General features: G+C 54.3%; 2 protein-coding genes and 1 long non-coding RNA gene across 6 annotated transcripts in view; all 3 read right to left on the bottom strand.

Annotated features, from left to right (window-relative positions):
• Positions 1-12,259, bottom strand: part of LOC121082063 (zinc finger protein 271-like) — a 29,652-nt gene extending 17,393 nt beyond the window's left edge. The window contains 4 exon segments of the mRNA XM_040581408.1: positions 8,129-8,783; positions 8,786-8,977; positions 9,970-10,439; positions 11,930-12,259. Coding sequence (XP_040437342.1) covers positions 8,129-8,783; positions 8,786-8,977; positions 9,970-10,081 — 959 coding nt within the window. The 5' untranslated portion in view covers positions 10,082-10,439; positions 11,930-12,259.
• LOC121082061 (coiled-coil domain-containing protein 81-like) lies at positions 638-5,210 on the bottom strand. Of its 4 annotated transcripts, none has more exons than XM_040581404.1 (9): positions 5,010-5,027; positions 4,538-4,599; positions 4,180-4,364; positions 3,954-4,107; positions 3,526-3,782; positions 3,323-3,408; positions 2,926-3,050; positions 1,630-1,738; positions 638-1,276 (listed from the first exon to the last, which is right to left on the bottom strand). In XM_040581404.1, the coding sequence occupies exons 3-9, from the start codon at positions 4,318-4,320 to the stop codon at positions 889-891; spliced, it is 1,260 nt and encodes a 419-aa protein (XP_040437338.1). In that variant the 5' UTR covers positions 4,321-4,364; positions 4,538-4,599; positions 5,010-5,027; the 3' UTR covers positions 638-888. The 4 variants fall into 4 exon arrangements, with proteins under 4 accessions (XP_040437338.1, XP_040437337.1, XP_040437336.1 ...); XM_040581403.1 differs by lacking the exon at positions 5,010-5,027 and adding an exon at positions 4,722-4,740; XM_040581402.1 differs by lacking the exon at positions 4,180-4,364 and having other exon boundaries at positions 5,010-5,210.
• A 2,772-nt stretch (positions 12,260-15,031) lies between the features above and the next one.
• LOC121082065 lies at positions 15,032-16,853 on the bottom strand. Its single transcript, XR_005825888.1, has 3 exons — positions 16,758-16,853; positions 15,428-15,537; positions 15,032-15,063 (listed from the first exon to the last, which is right to left on the bottom strand). It is a non-coding gene; the product is annotated as an uncharacterized LOC121082065 (long non-coding RNA).
• Between the last annotated feature and the right edge of the window lie 423 nt (positions 16,854-17,276).

Below are 17,276 nucleotides of genomic sequence, written 5' to 3'. Positions count from 1 at the left end.
TCTGCCCCATCTCGCAGCATGCCCACCTCTATAGTCGGTGAAAAACAAAAATAGTTTACACACCTGCTGTATGTAAACATTTAATTTTATGCCAAGTGCAGGTGTGCGCTGTGTCATGATCTGCAAAGTTCACACATGCCAGGACATTGGCCAGGCGCGACAGAGTTACCGCCATGACACAGCTGCACACTGTATTGTCTGGATGTTCCTGCCCACATCTTGCTTGTTTGGGGGGGCTCAGGACAAACCCCACCTACTCATTAGTTGTCCTTGAGCTCCCTGAGCTCCCAAGTGACGCGAGCCCTGATTAAAAACAAAGGCTTTTTCAGAAGCAGTAATCAATGTAATCAATTTTAACCGCAGCACCCCAAATTCAAGTGACTCTGGGTGGCGGTGGGGAAGTGAGGGGCTCACTGGGGACACGAAGGTCAAAGGGCTCAAAAGCAGCTTTGACCATGCGTAAAAAAAAAAAAATAGGTGACCGTTTTCCTCAGCCCTTTTCAGGGCACCGTCACCCCCTTGTCCGTGAGCCAGGGGCTTTCCAGCTTTCAAGGTCACCCCAAGGGCACTGAGGTCTGTTGCTCCTTTCTTATCACAGAGGTGAACGGTTGTAGCGAACAATGAAAAAACTCAGTGCTATTTCACAGCTTTGCCGTTTTGTTTGTCTCTTTTCACAGCTCCCTGCATCCTGAAGACGGAGAGATTTCTGCAAAAGAAGAGAGGCTCTTCTCGAACAGTACCGCAAGGTTCTGGAAGCTCTTTGTCCGCATGTAGACCTTTCTGCCACCTCGGTGGGTGCTCTGAGCACCTCCAAACCCTGATCGCTCCATCCTGGAGACCACCAGTCTGGTCTTCAAACGTGTGGTGTTGTGTCAGCCCAGACCCTTATTACATATAGGGCATCACGTGGGGAATTGTGAAGTTGTATCCCGCTAAGACTTTATACTGTGGGTCTTTCAGCACCGACCAGAACCTTTCAGGTCTTGATTGTAGTAATTGTGCTGCCTCGTCTCTTGTTGGCAGCGGAGTCATGATCTCGTAGGTGAGCTCCTTGGGCATCCAGGCTTCCGGGCTCATTGATGAATTTGTTTCAGTGTTGAATTTGCTTCCAACAGGGTATATTTTTTCTCCTTGTCTTTGCTTGTGCCTCTGCAGTCTTGCTGCTTGTGTTTGGTTCGGCTTTGCTGCTTGGCCTTTGGCTGCAGGTTTGCCTTTGGACTGGCCGCTCACCAGCAACTTTTTTCCAGACACGGCCCCTGGGATCCCTGGCAGCTGCCTGGAAGGACATAACACAAGGACTTTGCCCGAGGCCATGATGGCTTCGGGGCTACATCCTGCCCTGCAAGCCATGTGCCTCTTGGCGCAGCCTCCGGCAGCTCAGGAAGGGAGATGCCCTCCCCAAGCCGGCACCCTCAGCTGACACACAGCTGTCCCCATGTCCCCAGGCCACACCTGTGCTCTCATGAAGGGGAGGAGGACACCCCCCCCTTTGAAATGGGGGCTCCCCTAGCCCCATCGCACTGCCCTGTGCTGCTGTCAGGCAGTGATGAACCCAGTGAGGGTTTGGGGCTCTCACCGCGTCGGCAAATAACCCGATGCAGATGCTCAGTCCTGAGCCCCCAGACTCACCTAGCCTGGCGCTTCGTCCTCTTATTCATCGCCGCCTTATTGTGGAGTTCCTCCTGTTTGTTAGTCACCGAGCTGGAATCAGCAGGCAAAGGCACTTCAGGAAGTCCCGCTGCAAATGGGAAGGAGAAACCTCGTCAAGAAGAGCATCACCGTGATGCTCCCAGTCCCAGGGACATGGAGCGGTGCTCACATCTCATCCCAGAACATCCAAGGCAGCCGTTCTGCTCTATCCACTGCCTCCCCAATACCAGCAAAAATGATATGAATCACTTAGCATAACTTGGCGTTAGCAGCTGGGAAGCCTTGGCTGCAAGCTGTGAAAGCTAAAATCTTTGGATTTACACCAAGATTTTTCCCTACTTGGACAAAAGGAGGCCTCGAGACAGCTGCTTTTATCAGCATAAGGCTTGAGGAAAGCGGGTGAACCCCTGTCTGCTGTCACGTGGAAAGGATGATGATTAACCTGTGCTCCATCGCTCTGGGGATTTGCTTATTCCCCTACTATTTTTTCAAGGGTTCTTGGAAATAAAAGGTGTAGAATTAGCAGGGAAATCTGCTCTCATTCGGGACATGGATTACTCAGTGCTGGCCAGTAAAACTAAAGATGTGTCCTAGGAGCTGTCTGCTTACATGCTGTACTAGCAGACACCGTGCATCTCCCGCCAAGTTATGGCTGGCTTGGAAGGAGGTTTACACCGAGAGAAGGACAGGCTCTGATAAATCCCGAGCAAGTCAAAACTACGTGCAATATTCCTCCCCTAGTTTCTAAGAAACGCAAGTCTTCCTTGAAGCGGTATGGGTTATGCCGGCTGTAATAAATTAATCTGTCAAGATCCTGCCTGAGATTCTGTTTGGGGGATCCTAGGGTTGAGCAAAAAGGGAAAATATCTGCATGAGTGCATGTGTGGAGTCGAAGCAGGGTGCCCATTGGATCAGTGGCCCACCATGAAGGGTCTACAAAGTCCCAGGTGGTAGAACTTGACGCCTTGAGCGTGCGCCAAGTTCCTTTTCCCCAGCAACCAGCGCTCACTGGGCTCCTCGGCGAAGGCACTGGTAAAGCTGGGGTTTGGAAAAAGGGGAGGTGGGTGATGTAGGCAAGCCTCTTTTGGAGAGGGAATGTTAAGTCATTTCCAAGAATCCGAGCATCCTGGCCCACTCCCAAAGCCAAGCTTGGGAGAAGAGGCCGTGCCAATGTGGCACGAAGCTTTGGTGCAAGCATTTGACCATCATTGCTGTGGATTTTCCTATCGGAAGCCGCTTGCCCCTGCGACGGAAAAGAGCCGGGAACTGCCTTACCTTTTGTGTGTTGCCTGATGGGTGGCAAATCCTCTTCTTTCTTCCACATGTCCTCACCAAGGGCACGCCTCAAGACCTTGAGAGGGTGCCTGAACTGAGATTTGGGCACAAACTCCAGTTCAAACCTGGTGACAAAGAGGTGACAGTGGCATGACCAAAGGCACCACCAGCCCTTTTTGCTCTGCTCCCAGCCAGAGCTTGGCACCATTGTAAAAGGTGGTTTTTTCCCCCCACAAATCATCCATTCCCTATCCCCAGGGAGCATCCCAGGAAATGGGGTCGCCCAGGAAAGGTGTCCTGGTGTCCTCAAATCCTTCCTCCATCCCATCGTTTGCAGGAATGACAACAGGGCAGAGCCACAGCAGGACCCCCGTGGTCACTTGGGGAAAGGACTCGCTCAGGAAAGATGATGACACGGCTGGTGCGAGTCAGGGAAGAAACAGGTACCATCCGGGACACCACCATGTCCAGCAGCTGGGGAAACTGCAATGGAGGAACACGGAGATGCCAGGACATCCTCGACGTGACCATGACACTCGATCACGGAGGAGTTCAGGGCGGCATGAGCCGCCGGAGCCACAGGGAATCCAAAACACTCACTATGAATGCAGCCATTCTGAGGTTTGTCTTCCCGGATATCTCTTCCAGGAAATCATAGTAGAATCTCATTTGCACCATCCTGTCTTCAATGAGGAGCACCCCAACATCTCTCAGGACAAGTGCAATGCTCTTCCCCTTCGCCAGGCAGTGAGACAGGAGGGACATGGTGCCTAGGATGCATCCCTCCACTTTGCACCGGGACACGTGGGCATCCGTGGCCACCTTGGCATATTTCACAGGCGCCAACACCTTATTGTCTGGAAAAACCACACGAGAGGGATGAAGGCGCTCACCCTGCAGCCCTCCCCGAGGGATTCTTACTGCGCGTGTCCTGTTTGCGGACCAGCTTCGCAGAGGGGCCAGTTTGCTTTTCGCAAAGGGATGTGATAACTCCCATCTTCACCCACACCATGCAGTTGTTGTCCTACCAGACAGGTCATCCTCGTTGTCCGTGAGGTTGTGGATGTCTCTGAGGATCCTGGACAGGCGAAAGACAGGCTTCTGGATAGTGACGATCTCTGTCCCAACCTGCTTCTGTGCGGGGACCACGTCAAAGGAGCCGAGGGTGGGAATTCGTACCCCCTGGAGCAGAGAAGAAGGGCATGAAGGGTGAAGAGGGAAGAGCTGGGGGATGGCTCCACCCAGGGATGGTACCTCGGACCCTGCCACCTCCCGCTCTTTGGAGGCATCAGCTGGGACAGTGGGGAGAGCTTTGGGGAGGAGATGCCGAGTCCTCTCCTTCCTTTTCCTCCTTGGAAAAAGCAGGACTTGGGGGCAGAAGCCACTCAAGGGCATCCAGGGTTCTCCAACAACGGATCAGCCTTGCAGTAGAAGACTACCTAGCAGAGGTGCCACCACCCTTGCCCGAGCCCTGTTTTGTCTCTCAGTGGGGATTTGGTGGGGAGTTCCCTGCTTTTTGAGGAGGGAAGGAGCAACTGCAGCCCAAGCTCCATGGCCACGGGATCCCCCCAGCTTCTCTAGGGGGATGAGGAAGATGCGGGTGTCACTCTACCTTGTGTAGCAAGAGCTGTTGTTGGATGTAGCTGGCCACTGCGTCCCAGATGGCTGTTCGCTCTGGAAAGCAAAGGAAAACCAGGTCACACTCTGTGTCTGCTGGCTCTGCCTGCGTCCCACCCCCACAACGCCACAACTCTCAGTCCTGACAACACTCCTGTAGTGGCTGTGGGTGCTTGTACCTCTGAGGGTGATGCTGGGCATCATGAAGATGGGCTTCATCCCATCCCAGAAGTCCATCTTGTTTTGCCTTATGCTAGCGGGTCACTGCTTTGTGGCAACAGCCGTGTAGGAAGCTCTTCCCTGTGTTCACCCCAGAGATGCTCCTCCAGAGTGTGGGAACAACCACCCTACGCCCCCTTTTGTACCCCTGCGTGGCCTGTGTCACAGACCGTGCACATGCCTGCACAGAAACGCTTGCCGAGGGAAACCATCCCGTGGGTATCAAATACAGAAACAGCACTGAAAACCTTGACTTCTGAGAGAGTCACTGCAGCCTTCTCCCAGGTCATTAGACAGCATGCTTGTGGTTGGGATCACCACTGCGTGTGCGTCACTTGCTTTCATGTCCATCTTTGTTACCCAAAGATCGGTCGAGTGAACTTTCCAAGACTCGTTTTGAAGTTTAGAAAGCAGGCATTCTTTTATTACGGTGCCGGGAGCATGGGGGATCTCTCCTTCTAACATGCTCACCTTGTCCTGACATACATGTCCCTTACATTCTGTGTAATCATAACTATGCACTACCTTTCCCCAAAATCCCATACATATTTGATTATTTCCCAGAATCCACTTACATTAGTCCCTCCTTCTTTTTTACATGCATAGTTTTCTTCTGATTTGAGTCGGAGGGCTGCTTTTGCAACCACCAAGTCCTTGCTGGCTCCTGAACACTTCATGACCTGATCAACCTGGTCCTTTTACAAAGTCTCTTGGCAAAACCTGCTAGGTCTCCATGACATTCAATCAGTTCTTTCTCTCATCCTAGATATTCCTTGCAAGTTGGATCATAAATCTCATCCTTTGCAACATGAGGTCTTCTCAATCACAAGCTCATCATTATACTAATAAAGCGACTTCTGGGTTACAATCTCATAATTATACTAAGGCTACACATACGTGAAGGTGATACATTACACTTCTGGTATGACAGGTATCACCTTCATCTCTCGCCTGGCACTTGCTACCTCCAGTCTGCAGTATGCATAAAAGCGATTCCGTTTACCAGGAGCTTAGCACTGTGTGAACCCGCTGCATGAAGTCCTGTATTTAGAGAAATGGCTATTAATAATAAAAAGGCTATTAATAATAAATATCTGCAGGGGTCCCTGACCCACATACACGCTTGTGTTTTCTGAACAGTGACGATACATTAAACCTGCAAACTAAGGACTACGACACCTCTCTTCCTGCCCCTTTTCCTTTGCTCTCAGTCTGGTGTGGGAGCACTTTTCATCAGAGCAGGCACACCACAGACAGCCTCACAGAGGGGAAGGATGGGGAGGGGATAAGGGAAGAGGGGGAAAGGAACTACACAAGGAAGCACCTTTGCCATCCATTGTCAAAGCCTCCCTGGCTCTTCTGCAGGCCCCCCCCCAGATCTTTCCTGCAGCCCCTCCCAGAGCCAACCCAGTCCCCCCCTGCACCCCTCTCCTGGTCCCGGTACCATCTATGTGCCCCCCTGCACCCCCATCCAAGTCCCAATCCATTCCTGTCTCCCCCTGCACCCCCAGTCCTGTCCCACTACCATCCCTATCCCCCTCTGCACCCCTAGCCCAGGCCCATCCCCTCTGCATCCCCATCCAAGTCCCAGTCTCACCCTGGTCCCCTCCTGCATCCCAGTCTCATCCCTGTCCGTCATACTCACCCTGTCCCATCCCTGTCCCCTACCACCCCCCCATCCCAGTCCCAGTCTCATCCCAGTACCCTCCTACATCCCAGTCTCATTCCTGTTGCACACCCCTCCCCCTGCCCCCAACCCATCACTGTTCCCTCCTGCATCCCCATCCCATCCCCATCTTCTCCTGCATCCTGGTCCTCATCCCATCTCCACCCCTCCTGCATCCCCACCCCTCCCTGTCCCCTCCTGCACTCCCATCCTGGTCCCAATCCCATCCCTGCCCCATCCCCATTCCTCCTGCATCCCAATCCCCCCCATTACCGGCCAGTCCCTGCACCCCAATCCCATCCCAGTCTCGTCCTGCATCCCAGTCCCAATCCCAGTGCCATCGCCATCCCCATCCCTGTGCCATTCCCACCCACTCCTGCAGCCCCATCCCACTCCCTGTCCCCTTCTGCATCCCCATCCCAGTCCTAGTCCCATCCCTGTCCCCTCCTGCACATCCTTGCTGGTCCCAATGCCATCCCTGCCCCACCCCTGGCCCCTGCTGCATCCCAGTCCCTTCCTGGTTCCTCCTCCACCCCCGCCCCAGCCCCAGCCCTGTCCCCTGCAGCACCCCTATCCTATCCCAGTCTCCCAGTCCCTCCTGCCTAACAGTGCCATCCCAGTACTGCCCCGCACAGCACCCCCATCCCAGTCCCCTCCTGCATTTCCATTCTGGTTCCAGTCCCATCAGCTCCTGCACACCCATCGCAGTCCCAGTCTCATGCTAGTCCCCTCCTGCATTCCAGTCCCATCCTGGTCCCAGCTCCACCCCAGTTCCCAACATATCCCTCTCCCCTCCTGCACCCCCATCCCAGTCCCACCCCTAGCACCCTCACCACCTCCATACCATCCCAGTCTCCTGGTCCCTCCTGCATCCCACTCCCGTCCCAGTACCCCAGCCTGTCCCCATCCCTGTCTCCCCCCTTGCCGGGCCAGTCCCAGCCCCCTCGGGGTGACAGTGAGAGGGGAGCACCCTGTTCTCCCCTTCCCCTTTCAGTGGCAGTCCCACTGGCTACAGCCAGCGCCAGCTCCACATCCTCAGGGATTTATCCGGCATGGGGGGCACCCTGCTAGCCCACCTCCCATCCTGTGTGGGGCCCAGGCCTCCAGGAACACCGGGGGTGCTGGGTGCACTCTCTGGGGCAACCAGGGGACCCCAGCACACCCCGCCAGTGTCCCTGCCAGGTCAAAGGAGCCGCACATCCCCCAGATTCATACCTGTGTTGTGCAACAGCCACTTTTTGGGATGACCCCCCCTGCCTCGTTCCTGTGTGTCCCCCCCCGCAGAATGATGGCTGACACCCCCTCACCACAGTGCCTGGCGGGGTGGGGGGGGTGGGGGGGATGGTGGGCCACAGCCACTGCTCGGCAAAGGCCCCAGGGGCAACGCTTCACCCCACATCACACCCCAACTCCAGGCATACCGGTGGTCTCTGCTGCAGATTTTATTTAAAAAAAAATGGTGGGGAGGGGGCTGATGGGGGGGGGGGGGCTGGGGGGGGTACAACCACCACTCAGCAAAGCCCCTGGGGGGTGACACCCCCGCCAACTCCAGGCACTTTGGTGGCCTCTGCCGCAGATTTAATTAAGAGAAACAGTGGGGAGGGGGCTGGTGGTAGCAGGGGCGAAGGGGGGTGGCAGGGCACGGGGCATCAGAGGGACTTGCCGTGCTGCAGCTGCCAGTGGGTGATGACGTTGGAGCTCTGGCTGAAGCTCTTGCCGCAGTCGGGGCAGATGTAGGGGCGCTCGCCAGTGTGGACACGCTTGTGTTTGGTGAGCGCTGAGCTGGTGGTGAAGCTCTTGCTGCACTCGCGGCAGCTGTAGGGCCGCTCGCCACTGTGCACCCGCTGGTGGGTGCTGAGGTGGGTGAGCTGGCTGTACCCCCGCCCACACTCCCCGCAGCGATACGGTTTCTCTGCTAAGTGTGTCCGCCGGTGCCGGAGGAGGTAGGAATTGGTGGAAAAGCTCTTCCCGCAGTCGGGGCAAGCGAAGGATTTGTCGGCACAGTGGGTGCGTTGGTGCTTGGCCAGCAGCGAGCTGTCGGCAAAGGCTTTGCCGCATGCCGGGCAGGGGTAGGGCCGCTCGCCCGTGTGAGCGCGCCGGTGGATGGTGAGTGCTGAACAGCCCCGAAAACTCTCGCTGCAGTCGGGGCAGTGGTAAGGGCGCTCGCCGGTGTGAAGGCGCTGGTGGCGGGTGAGGTTGGAGCTGCTGCCAAAACGCCGCCCACACTCAGGGCACGGGTACGGCCGCTCACCTGTGTGCGTCCGCCGGTGCTTCACCAGGTCCGAGTTGACATTGAAGCTGCGGCCGCAGTCGCGGCAGGGGTAGGGCCGCTCACCGGTGTGAAGCCGTTGGTGGGTGAGAGGTGGGAGCTCTGCCCGAAGCGGCGCCCGCACTCAGGGCAGGCATAGGGCCGCTGGCCCTGGTGGCCACGGCAGTGGGTCAGCAGGTAGGAGCGGAGCCGGAAGCTCTTGCCGCACATCTCACAGGCATTGGTGCCACTACTGTGCCCCGGTTCATGCTCCTGATCCTCAACCTCCCGCCCGTCACCTGCTGGGGGACATGGTGCTCAGGAGGGGAGGTGGGTGCCAATCCCCCCAGCTCGCGGGGATGAGTGTGGAGCCCACTCCCATCCTGGTACCTGCCGCAGCATCTCCTTGGCTTGCTTCTGCTGCGGGGCCACAGGTGCCAGGGTCCATGCAGGGACCCTTTGTCCCCTGGGGAGAGAAATTGCTGGCGGGGGGGGGGCACTAGGCAGCAGAGCTGGGGTCTGCTGGCAGCGCAAGGCGGGTGACAGGCAACGTGTTACCCCTAAAGCCTAACAGGGCCAGCAGGGGGCTGGGGGGGAGCGCACACACACACACACACAGAGCAGCCCAACGACCCCAACAGCCTCAGCACCCTCCATGGAGGGGGGCCTCCACCCATCAAGGCACAAGGTGGTGTCTGTGCCTACCCCAAGGGTCCCCCAGGCCCACCCGGATGGGTGGGTGGCACAGGAATGGGCTGTCCCCCCTACCTCCTTACCCCACCCCACCCCAGGACCCCCCCGCCAAGATCCAAGCACCTCACACCCCCCCATCCCACAGCACCATGGCCACCCCTGGCCACCTCCCTCCAGCACAGCGCCCACAGCAAGGGGCTGCCGGCACCCGGGGGCTCCCTGCATGCTCCCCCATGACACCCTCCTCTCCCAGGACTCTTTTTGCTCTGCAGCTGCCCCAAACCCTCTCCAGATTCCCCAAGGCGGGGGGGGGCTGCACTCTGCCCCGAGCACCCCAACCTCCCCCCAGGCCACTTTGTTTCTCCGCTGGGGTGTGAGTCACAGCGCTTGATGCGGCTGCCACGCGTCTTTTTTATTTTTTTAGTAATTTTTTCACCCCCCCCCTCGCACTTTCCACCCTTTGGGACACATTTATTATCTGTTATGGGGGTTGCAGGGAGAAACCACGGTGCCTGGGATCTGCCAGGGGTGATTTCCAGGGAATAACTCGCCCCGCGGCTGGGAATAAAGCAGAGAAGGACTTTTATGGGATTGAACCTACCCCGTGGCACGCACGGTCCTGATGGATGCAACCAGCAACAGCAGCGCATTTTCTTTTTCAGACAGAAAATTTTTGGTGGTACCACATTTAACAAACCACCTTCCCTCGTCATTTTGTAGAATCCTCAATTATTTATCTCTTTAAAAAACAGGTTTGTGTTCCACGCAGCCAAATTAAGTTTAATTACGGACCTGGAGAGGTTGTGGGTGCGACACTGCAGCGAAGGAGCGCGTCGGTGTCTCTGGTAGCTGGCTCCACGTCTGTTTGGTGCTGCCGTCTTACCTGCTGCACCCACAATCCTTCGTTCCTTCCTTCCTCGGGGAATTTGGATTCCCAGAAAATAAAAAACACAGGCTGGCGTGGTCAAAGTGCGAAATCCTGTAGAGAACGAGACGCGCTGCGGTGCTTCTCCGACCTCTGGGCACACTGCATTTTTCCTGGGAATTCCGACGTCCCTGCTCTTTATTTATCTATATAATAGAGATACATACTGTAAATTTTAATTTTTTACTCTTTGTTATTCACTTTAAAACACCTAGGATATACACTTAAATAACAGAAGAGTCTTTAGGGGTAAGCAGTAGCCAGACTCAAGGCACCACACAAAACTTTACAGGCAGCGACTCCTCACAATTTATATTATTTTACATTATTTTAGGTTATAAAATCACCGGTGGCAAAACATAAATAATAAAGGGCTAATCAGGATTAACATCGATAGAGAAACAACTCTAGTTAGTATTAAAAAAAAAACAAATCACAGGCGTTAGTTAATCCCACTCAGTGGTAAAGCGACAATTACAACACCAAGGGTACGAACCAACAAAGGAAATTTAGGGATGAGTCACAACAAAATTTCATTGTTGCCACGACTCAACAAACTGGGGGGGGACAGGGACGGTGACGACAGTAATTAGTCCTTAATTAGCATTTGGAATTCTAGATAAATTCCAAAAAATTAGCAATCCTTTTTTCAAGACAGAAAACTAGCGGAGAGTCTAATTCGAAATATAGCCGCTGTGTTATATATAACTGCGGGTGTTAATGACTCCCAAGGAAAGTACAAGGTGATTATTTGCTCCTGAAGTAAATAATTTCCCAACAAAAATAAGAAAGTTTTAGATTTTAAAATGAAAATAAAGATTTGGGAAGTGAAGTCGGTGTGCTTAATAACGACAATTCTAGCGCAGCTCTAAGTTCACTGCAGCTCCTGCTTGTAACCCAGATATTAATCGAAGCTTTAGATTTTTAAATAAAAAGAAATAAAACCGAGTAATTCAATAACGGACACAGTCAAATATTAAGAAAATGGTGGCAACGGTTCTCAACCAGAGTTAATAATATTAAGATTTAGATCGAAAATAAAATTAGAAAGCAAAGAGAACGTCGTGACCAGCCCAATTTAAATGCACGTGTTTTGGGGGGATGGAAATAACCCCCCCAACCAAGCACGAATTACTTCTGAGGGGAGCGAAAGTAAAGCCGATGCAAATTACATCAGCATACGCTGCAGTTTAATCGAATTTTTATCAACGTTTAGATGCTTATTGGGAGTCATTCACGTCCCCGGCACGTTTACCAGCCACAGTGTTTGACCGTAGGCTGCAGCCCAGACGAGACACGAATAAACAGCGAAATAATGACGATGAGTGAGGATCGGCCTTCCCTGGGCGCCGGCCTCCCTCCCTCCCGTCCTTCCTTTTCCGAGGACACGCCACCGCACTCATCAGGGAAACGCAGATATAAACCGGTACCTATGTGCACCCACACATCTACATAGGGAAGAGAGGAAGGCCAGGATGGAACTGAGGCGAAAAATAAAAAAAAAAGCGAAAGAATAAAGAAAAAGAGAAGCTAAAGGACACACACAAAAAAATCGAAACGAAGAAAGAAAGCGCTAAAAGGAAGAAGAAAAAGAAAGAAGGGCATTAAGAGACGAGGAGGGGGCGCACCCACCTACCTTTGGCCTCGGTCCCGCTCAGAGCGTCGTCGCCGCCGCCTCCTCCTCATCCTCCCCCCTCCTCCTCCCCCCGCTCCCGACCGCCAGTAACAGCCCCAGGGCCTCCCCGCCGCCGCCTGCCACGGCCCCGCTACCCGGCCCGGCCCGGCCCCGCCCGGAGAGGGGGGGGGGGCGGTTCCCGGGGGATCTTGTCACCCGCAGCGGCCTCTCGGGCACGGAGCGAGGCCGAGGTCGAGGCCAAGACCGAGGCCGGCTGCCGCAGCCGCCACGAGCGACACCGGCGCCCCCCGCGACAGCGGGCGTGCCGCTCTATGCGCCGGAAGTCCTGCAGCGCACCGGAAGCTCCCCTCAGTCCTCCGGAGCGCACCCTCGATGGGCCGGAAGTCCGCCAAGCACCCGGCCGCGCCCCTCAGTCCTCAGGGAGTTGCGCTCCCTGAAGGAAAGCTGCTCCAAACCAGCAGCAAAGGGCCCGAAATGAACCGCAGCGATAAATACAAGTGACAAAATGACAGGAGCGCTGCAGGGACGCCTCTCCCGCCACAACCACCTGAGCACAAGGGCCGCCATGGCTGCTGGAGGTGACGCGGCGTGCCCAGGGGGAGAAATAACTGTTTGATACCAAAAAATCAGAGATCAATCTCTTTAATACTCGGGTGTTGAGTGTTCGAAAGCAGGCGGTCTTTATTTCCAGCCCTGGATGCACGGGGGATAAGTCGTGCCCAGCGCGCATGCTGACTTTGTGCACTCTTTATTTTAATGTGGGCCAAAGGCTCACATGCTGGGCCAAACCCCTCTCTTTTTGTTACCAAAGCCTCTTTTAGGGCCCAGAGTTTCATTTTTAGCCTTGAAAACCCTCACCTGTAGGGCACAAAGCCGCTTGGGTGCTCAAACCCCCGTTGTTACGGGTGTAACCCCTCTTCTAGGGCCCAAAGCTTTGTTTTTAGGGTTCAAATCTTTGATTGTCGAGGCAAAAGACTCTCTCACGGTCCGTCCCTCGTTTTTACGGTCAGCGAGTCACGTGCCCAGCTCCCTGCCTGCTGCCCCCCTCGTGCCTGCATGTCCCCGGTGTGAAGAACAGCCCCAGTACTGGGAAATTCCTGCATTTGCTGCCATGGTGACCCGGCCGATTGCGCTCTGACTCCATCTTTATCCCGTGCTGTACTCCAGCGATAAACAGGAGATCCTTGATGCTGTCCACGGGGGAGGTCTGTCATCACCCCCCCGAGCCGTACCTATGCTGGGGCCGCCTCAAGCTCTAGCAGGAGGATCAGGGGTGATGGGCTTGGGGAGCAGGAGGGTGCTGGGCCAGTTCCCGAAGCTCTTGGCTCATCTGGCCCAACGAGGGCACAGCCCTCGGCTCTGCTCACTGCAGCACTCACCGTCCTCCCTCCACAACACAGATGCGAGGAGACCCGTACCCCTGCGCAGGCAGAACACCCTGGGCCCACAACTTGCCCTTTTTCCGACTGACTGAATACTCAGCCAAAATGAATTCCAAATCCAAATGTAAGAATAAATGCAGGTTATGTTATTATATTCCTATTATATTACAATATAAAAAAGGGGGAAATATCAGGCAATGTGATAGAAGGAAACAGTACTATTTATTATGCACGATGTGATCAGAGAGCCAGAGCAGCAAAGCATCGAATCAGTCCTGCAAAGCGTTAACGAGACTAAGAATAGGATCCTTCACTGATTCCCGGCCTAAACATTGTCCAGCGCCCCCCCCCCCCACCAACCTCTTTGGCTGGGAGCCCCGTTGCAAGCTGGTGCCAGGGAGTCTCTCAGGAATGGTGAAAAATTCCTGTGCAGTGTGTCTACCCATATGTGAGGGTTCTGCCCCATCTCGCAGCATGCCCACCTCTATAGTCGGTTGAAAAACAAAAATAGTTTACACACCTGCTGTATGTAAACTTTAATTTTATGCCAAGTGCAGGTGTGCGCTGTGTCATGTCTGCCAAAGTTCACACATGCCAGGACATTGGCAGGCGCGACAGAGTTACCGCCATGACACAGCTGCACACTGTATTGGTCTGGATGTTCCTGCTCCACATCTTGCTTGTTTGGGGGGGCTCAGGACAAACCCCACCTACTCATTAGTTGTCATTGGATGCTCCTGAGCTCCCAAGTGACGCGAGCCCTGATTAAAAACAAAGGCTTTTTCAGAAGCAGTAATCAATGTAATCAATTTAACGCAGCAGCAACCCCAAATCAAGTGACTCTGGGTGGCGGTGGGGAAGTGAGGGGCTCACTGGGGACAACGAGAGGTCAAAGGGCTCAAAAAGCAGCTTTGACCATGCGTAAAGAAAAATAAAAATAGGTGACCAGTTTTCCTCAGCCCTTTTCAGGGCAACCGTCACCCCCTTGTCCGTGAGCCAGGGGCTTTCCAGCTTTCAAGGTCACCCCAAGGGCACTGAGGTCTGTTGCTCCATTTCTTATCACAGAGGTGAACGGTTAGTAGCGAACAATGAAAAAACTCAGTGCTATTTCACAGCTTTGCCGTTTTTGTTTGTCTCTTTTCACAGCTCCCTGCATCCTGAAGACGGAGAGATTTCTGCAAAAGAAGAGAGGCTCTTCTCGAACAGTACCGCAAGGTTCTGGAAGCTCTTTGTCCGCATGTAGACCTTTCTGCCACCTCGGTGGGTGCTCTGAGCACCTCCAAACCCTGATCGCTTCCATCCTGGAGACCACCAGTCTGGTCTTCAAACGTGTGGTGTTGTGTCAGCCCAGACCCTTATTACATATAGGGCATCACGTGGGGAAATGTGAAGTTGTATCCCGCTAAGACTTTATACTGTGGGTCTTTCAGCAACCGACCAGAACCTTTCAGGTCTTGATTGTAGTAATTGTGCTGCCTCGTCTCTTGTTGGCAGCGGAGTCATGATCTCGTAGGTGAGCTCCTTGGGCATCCAGGCTTCCTGGGCTCATTGATGAATTTGTTTCAGTGTTGGAATTTGCTTCAACAGGGTATATTTTTTTCCTCCTTGTCTTTGCTTGTGCCTCTGCAGTCCTTGCTGCTTGTGTTTGGTTCGGCTTTGCTGCTTGGCCTTTGGCTGCAGGTTTGCCTTTGGACTGGCCGCTCACCAGCAACTTTTTTTCCAGACACGGCCCCTGGGATCCCTGGCAGCTGCCTGGAAGGACAAAACACAAGGACTTTGCCCGAGGCCATGATGGCTTCGGGGCTACATCCTGCCCTGCAAGCCATGTGCCTCTTGGCGCAGCCTCGCGGCAGCTCAGGAAGGGAGATGCCCTCCCCAAGCCGGCACCCTCAGCTGACACACAAGCTGTCCCCAATGTCCCCAGGCCACACCTGTGCTCTCATGAAGGGGAGGAGGACACCCCCCCCTTTGAAATGGGGGCTCCCCTAGCCCCATCGCACTGCCCTGTGCTGCGGTGTCCAGGCAGTGATGAACCCACCAGTGAGGGTTTGGGGCTCTCACCCGCGTCGGCAAATAACCCGATGCAGATGCTCAGTCCTGAGCCCCCCAGACTCACCTAGCCTGGCGCTTCGTCCTCTTATTCATCGCCGCCTTATTGTGGAGTTCCTCCTGTTTGTTAGTCACCGGAGCTGGAATCAGCAGGCAAAGGCACTTCAGGAAGTCCCGCTGCAAATGGGAAGGAGAAACCTCTGTCAAGAAGAGCATCACCGTGGATGCTCCCAGTCCCAGGGACATGGAGCGGTGCTCACATCTCATCCCCAGAACATCCAAGGCAGCCGTTCTGCTCTATCCACTGCCTCCCCCAATACCAGCAAAAATGATATGAATCACTTAGCATAACTTGGCGTTAGCAGCTGGGAATGCCTTGGCTGCAAGCTGTGAAAGCTAAAATCTTTGGGATTTACACCAAGATTTTTCCCTACTTGGAGCAAAAGGAGGCCCTCGAGACAGCTGCTTTTATCAGCATAAGGGCTTGAGGAAGAGCGGGTGAACCCCCTGTCTGCTGGTCACGTGGAAAGGATGATGATTAACCTGTGCTCCCATCGCTCTGGGGATTTGCTTATTCCCCTACTATTTTTTCAAGGGTTCTTGGAATAAAAGGTGTAGAATTAGCAGGGAAATCTGCTCCATTCGGGACATGGATTACTCAGTGCTGGCCAGTAAAACTAAAGATGTGTCCTAGGAGCTGTCTGCTTACAATGCTGTACTAGCAGACACCCGTGCATCTCCCCGCCAAGTTATGGCTGGCTTGGAAAGGAGGTTTTACCACCGAGAGAAGGGACAGGCTCTGATAAATCCCCGAGCAAGTCACAAAACAACGTGCCAATATTCCTCCCCTAGTTTCCTAAGAAACGCAAGTCTTCCTCTGAAGCGGTATGGGTTATGCCGGCTGTAATAAATTAATCTGTCAAGATCCTGCCTGAGATTCCTGTTTGGGGGATCCTAGGGTTGAGCAAAAAGGGAAAATATCTGCATGAGTGCATGTGTGGAGTCGAAGCAGGGTGCCCATTGGATCAGTGGCCCACCATGAAGGGTCTACCAAGTCCCAGGTGGTAGAACTTGACGCCTTGAGCGTGCGCCAAGTTCCTTTTCTTCCCCCAGCAACCAGCCGCTCACCCTGGGCTCCTCGGCGAAGGCACTGGTAAAGCTGGGGTTTGGAAAAAAGGGGAGGTGGGTGATGTAGGCCAAGCTCTTTTGGAGAGGGAATGTTAGTCTTTCCAAGAATCCGAGCATCCCTGGCCCACTCCCAAAGCCAAGCTTGGGAGAAGAGGCCGTGCCAATGTGGGCACGAAGCTTTGGTGCAAGCATTTGACCATCATTGCTGTGGATTTTCCTATCGAAGCCGCTCTGCCCTGCGACGGAAAAAGAGCCGGGAACTGCCTTACCTTTTGTGTGTTGCCTGATGGGTGGCAAATCCTCTTCTTTCCTTCCACATGTCCTCACCAAGGGCACGCCTCAAGACCTTGGAGAGGGTGCCGAACTGAGATTTGGGCACAAACTCCAGTTCAAACCTGGTGACAAAGAGGTGACAGTGGCATGACCAAAGGCACCACCAGCCCTTTTTGCTCTGCTCCCAGCCAGAGCTTGGCACCATTGTAAAAGGTGGTTTTTTCCCCCCACAAATCATCCATTCCCATCCCCGGGAGCATCCCAGGAAATGGGGTCGCCCAGGAAAGGTGTCCTGGTGTCCTCAAATCCTTCCTCCATCCCATCGTTTGCAGGAATGACAACAGGGCAGAGCCACAGCAGGACCCCGTGGTCACTTGGGGAAAGGACTCGCTCAGGAAAGATGATGACACGGCTGTGCGAGTCAGGGAAGAAAACAGGTCCCATCCGGGACACCACCATGTCCAGCAGCTGGGGAAACTGCAATGGAGGAACACGGAGATGCCAGGACATCCTCG

This window comes from Falco naumanni, unplaced genomic scaffold (genome assembly GCF_017639655.2).
Source record: "Falco naumanni isolate bFalNau1 unplaced genomic scaffold, bFalNau1.pat scaffold_238_arrow_pat_ctg1, whole genome shotgun sequence".
Taxonomy (NCBI): domain Eukaryota; kingdom Metazoa; phylum Chordata; class Aves; order Falconiformes; family Falconidae; genus Falco; species Falco naumanni.
The sequence above is the reverse complement of the archived record's forward strand: the minus strand, read 5'-3'. Positions and strand labels throughout refer to the sequence as shown.

What these genes read in the sequence shown, in the direction of transcription:
- LOC121082061 (XM_040581402.1), bottom strand. Translation starts at nt 5,112, where the DNA reads ATGGACATGAAAGCAAGTGACGCACACGCAGTGGTGATCCCAACCACA. An exon ending in TGACTCTCTCAGAAGTCAAG is followed by an intron (nt 4,600 to 5,009) that starts GTTTTCAGTGCT and finishes TTTGCTTTCCAG; the next exon opens with AGCGAACAGCCATCTGGGAC. An exon ending in CGTGTCATCATCTTTCCTGA is followed by an intron (nt 3,051 to 3,322) that starts GCGAGTCCTTTC and finishes CTTTGTCACCAG; the next exon opens with GTTTGAACTGGAGTTTGTGC.